The sequence below is a fragment of the Phoenix dactylifera genome, chromosome 6 (genome assembly GCF_051530095.1).
Source record: "Phoenix dactylifera cultivar Ajwa chromosome 6, Ajwa_hap1_PhDact_Kaust_v1.1, whole genome shotgun sequence".
Taxonomy (NCBI): domain Eukaryota; kingdom Viridiplantae; phylum Streptophyta; class Magnoliopsida; order Arecales; family Arecaceae; genus Phoenix; species Phoenix dactylifera.
The window spans coordinates 37,641,782-37,646,155 of record NC_143195.1 but is presented as its reverse complement, the minus strand read 5'-3'; the positions used below and the strand labels follow the sequence as shown (position 1 = coordinate 37,646,155).

Here is a 4,374-nt window from a genome sequence, read left to right as displayed (position 1 = left end):
AATTTCATACTAAATTTGTAGAATTTTATTCTATAGCAACTCTAATGGTACAATAAACAAAAATATAAAATATTCGTAAAGATTTATTTTATCTTTTATTTTATTCTTCCATCACTATTACTTTACCGTAAAGCAAAAGAAAATCTTATAATGACATCTATCCAAACAATCAACTTTTGACCTACCAAAGCCTTTTCATCACTCCACAAATAAAGTTACTTCCACCATCACTTGATCATATTTTTAAAAATAAGAAGATTGCTGATTTCTAATTGCTCACTCCCCTTCACCCATGACACATTTCCACAAGCAGTGAATATTGGAAAACCTAAAATCAAAAGAGGCAAAAGAAGTTCTCTCTTTTATCTCCTTGGCTGTTAGGAGCCTTGCCACCACTCAATCTCTCCCCAAAATATCTTCCCTCACGATACATTCAAAGTACACGTGCCTCTCTCCCTCTCCTCGTCAGTCCCCCACTACAAATACAAGTGGAAACCCCCGCCTTTCTATCTCTCTCTCTCTCTCTTTCTCTGAAAGCCGTCGTATGGTATGAAAGCTTGGCCGTAGATAGATATATTGGCATGGGAAAGTACATGAGGAAGGCGAAGGTCTCGGGGGAGGTGGCGGTGATGGAGGTCTCGGCCCAGTCCTCGCTCGGCGTCCGCACCCGCGCCCGCACCCTCGCCCTCCAGCGACTCCAGAAACCCTCCCCCCCGGACTCCTCCTCCTATCTCGAACTCCGCAGCCGCCGCCTCGAGAAGCCCCTGCCCCCGGCCCCCAAGGAGGACACCGCCAAGCCTAATAACCCTACACATCGAACCGGTGCCAGGGAGACGAATTCCGGCTCGGCGTCGTTGAGGAGCGACCCCAACTCCAACTCCAAGAAGGGGTCGGCGGCGGCGCCAGTGGAGGGCCCGGTGGCCTCGCTGGATGCCGAGGTCTCTTTCGGGGAGAACGTTCTCGAGGTTGAAGCCAGGGACAGGTGGGTTGGGTTCTCATCTTTGCTTCTAAACTCGGCTTCTCTACGGTTTCTGGCTAATCTAGGGTTTCTGTCTCTTGCCCGGTTGCTGGGGATGAGTTCTTCTTCAAAGTTTATATATTTTGTCAAGAAATCATTTGTTTTGTTTCTTCTTGTTTTTAATCATAGTGGAAAAGGGTAGATACTACAGAAATGGCTCCGTCTTATTTTTCTCCCATTTTTATTATCCCCTGTTTTTAGTATTTTTGGTGTTCAGGGTTTTGTGAGATAATAGGGATATATATATATAAAAGAGAGTCTCATTGGATGCTAAAAATCATGGGTTTTTGAAAGCTTAGTCGTGCTTTAGCTTCACGCTACTCTCTGTTAAAGAGCTCCCAAGAAAAAAAATTCATCTATATCTCTTTCTTGCTTGGAGGTTCAAAAATCCCTGTTTTTGGTTAGGCCGTTAGGGTTTTGATCTTTTAAACTTTTCTTGAGTTCATGCAGTGTATTCTCTTTTTGTTGCTATGCTTTATTATGTTTATTAAAAAAGATTTTTTTTCCTATGCTTTTTCACTTGCTAGCTGCTGAGACCTTCGGACATAATATAACTTTATATTCTCTCTCGCCAAAAGTTATCTTTTATAGTAGGAAAACTTCTATTCCACAAAAAAAAATAATTAGTTTTTCTCTCTCCCTTTTCTCCTTTTGATTCTCAGACCTGTTCCTTAAGTTAAATACCGCAAAATCTTATCTTTAATGTGGTCATATTCGTGTTGCTGAAGCCTTGGTACTATGTATGTGTCGCTGCAGAAGTCCCTGATTTTTGGTTTATTTACTTCTTTCACTGTCGTTGGGTTTGTTCTGTTGTCTAGTTTCTGGAACATGATTACGGCATGCATATAACTTCTCTGTAGGCTAGGGCCATCTTCGGTCATGCTCTTCTATTATTACTGGATTTATTATAAAAGGAGATTCTCTTCATGCTCTCTGACTCGAGTGTTGAAGGGGCCTCCCTCTTGATCATTCATGCCTGCAAGTGATTTTTCTATTTTTGACATGGCATGAACTTGATGAGACTTTCCCCTGTTTATGAGGTGTTTGAGAGCGTCTATCAAGCAGCAAGCAGTCTTATGGAACTTCTATGTCTATATAACTTGGTTTACCGAACTAAAACCAAATATTTTGCTTCTCTTCTCGGAGAAACTTGAGTGGCTTTCAGATATTTCGGATGCTATTATAGTTCTATGATTCCTCCTTCCTCATGCTTGAAGTCAGGGGAAGGCATGCCGGTTGTGGGTCATTCCGTATATTGGCCAATAACCGTAGAAAACACAATGGATTTAGTGGGCCTTGTTAACTCACCCAACTTGGAGGGCTATTTTGTTACTTTGTGCGACCTTAGACGAAAGTTGGCTGCTTAATCTTCACAGACTGGGGAACAGTAAAGCTGAAAGCATTAATGCATCTGTACAAAGTGTCCGCATCCAATACCTTTCTATGGCCTTCTCTGTTCATATCTTGTTTTGCTTAAAATTGTAGTGACGCTGGGACCATCCCTTGGCTGCACGTTGCTGGGTGTGTTGCGTGTGCTGTGATTCGTGATAAGCTCCAACAAAGAACAGGTTAAGGAAAACAATAAGAGCAGACTCAACAATCTTCATTTGTTGCGAACATTCTGATTGCTCAAGTTTCTTGTAGGTTGCCAATGCTCTTCCTTACCTATGGTGATCGTGATCATGCTTGTAGCTTAAAGATTTCTTTTTTCCTGTTCTGCTTGTGAGATTTTTTTTGTTTTGAAGTGATATCATATTGCTGATTAATGAGCAGGTCCAAGCATGTGTGATTGTTAATTTGAATTTTTGTGGCACTCTTCACTGTTGACAGACAACCATTGTCAGGAGCATGAACCAGTATCTGTTTGTTCATTTAGGGGCTTGTCTGATTTGATTTAATGTGCAGAGTCTTTACGTAGATTTCTTGTATTTGATTCTCTGGCTTACCCATGTGACTTGAAGTTCGCAGTGGCTTGTGTGTCCTTCCGCAGTCACAGGTGCATGAACCTGGGGAAAACTTTTACCATAGGTTATTCTTCTCTAGTTCTCTCTGTTAAAACTTTGAAACTTTATTCTGGTCCATAGTCATCGTTAAACCTAATTATTGAGGCTGATTTAGCTGTCTTTAAACTATGGAGAAGATACGTTTGCGAGTTCAAATTGTCCATAATTCTGCTTATGTTCAAGTTTCTTGAGGCCAAAGTGTATTCTTATGATAAGCAAAGCTTTTCTCCCCCCATCTTTCTTCTCTTTATATTTCAAAACCTGTATCCAGAAATTGTGAAAAAATGTAGATTTTTCATGAGAACATCCACACAGTAGTGGTGTGATAAGGGTTTTTTGTGCTACAATTTGGTTGCAGGAGTGTCAGGGAGACCACGCCTTGCAGTTTGATAAAGGATTCGGAAACCATTGGGACTCCTGGTTCTACAACCAGACCTACCAACTCAACTGCCACCAACCGGAGAATGCAAAATTCAGTGTGCAGGAGCATCCCTACCACCCATGAGATGGAAGAATTTTTTGCTGGGGCCGAGCAACTCCAACAACGAATATTTACGGAGAAGTATACATGCTTCCGTATTCTACTTTTTCTCTTGATATAATTCTGAAATAAGCTACAGAGAAGTATACATGCTTCCGTATTCTACTTTTTCTCTTGATATAATTCTTAAATAAGCTCCTTGCTATCCTGTATGATGAGTGCAGAATCTGAATCAAAAGGACAGGCTGATGAGTGAGTTTTTTGGCAAAAGCTTATTTGCATAAGCATCAGCATGTCCTATAAGCCTTAAATAAGTGTTGGCAATACTTTTGAGCAGAGATAGCAGTTTTGGAAGATAAATGAAGATATTAATCAGTGAGTTACAATATTTGTTTTGATTTCTCAATCCCTTTTGTAGGTACAACTTTGATCCTGCGAATGACCGCCCGCTCCCTGGCCGGTATGAATGGGTGAAACTGGACTCGTAGATGGCAGATCTTCGGTCTGGTGCTGCTTCATTTCCTGCAGCTTCTCCATTGATCTCTGCTCATTGGCTATCGCCGCCGCTTCTTTCTTAATATGTTGTAAATTTCCAGAAGACCCAAAGATAGTTTGTAGTCCAATGGTCTGTAACCCATACGGAGCTGGTGTTACATCTAGGTTCAAACTCACTGCACTCTAACAGATCATGTAGAGGGGTGGAGTAGGTGTCAATCTTATTTTATAATTTTCCTTGATAGTACTGGTGTTATGTATTAGGCTCTTTTGTTGGGTAGGGGTATACCATGCTGCATCTGATCCTGTATTTTTGTCTATACTGCTGCTGATGAACCTGAAAAGCTCATTGGGAAATAAAATGACCCATTTGCTTA

The 4,374-nt window shown here is 41.2% G+C and overlaps 1 protein-coding gene across 1 annotated transcript; it reads left to right on the top strand.

The window, feature by feature from the left end:
• The first annotated feature begins 261 nt into the window (after positions 1-261).
• On the top strand, positions 262-4,374 carry LOC103703908 (cyclin-dependent kinase inhibitor 5-like). The gene is made up of 3 exons (XM_008786959.6): positions 262-982; positions 3,380-3,583; positions 3,921-4,374. The coding sequence occupies exons 1-3, from the start codon at positions 582-584 to the stop codon at positions 3,988-3,990; spliced, it is 675 nt and encodes a 224-aa protein (XP_008785181.4). The 5' UTR covers positions 262-581; the 3' UTR covers positions 3,991-4,374.

Bases quoted from the DNA above. Each gene is read 5' to 3' on its own strand.
- LOC103703908 (XM_008786959.6), top strand. From the start codon at position 582: ATGGGAAAGTACATGAGGAAGGCGAAGGTCTCGGGGGAGGTGGCGGTG. The intron at 983-3,379 runs GTGGGTTGGGTT...ATTTGGTTGCAG, and splicing joins GAGGTTGAAGCCAGGGACAG to GAGTGTCAGGGAGACCACGC. The intron at 3,584-3,920 runs GTATACATGCTT...TCCCTTTTGTAG, and splicing joins CAACGAATATTTACGGAGAA to GTACAACTTTGATCCTGCGA.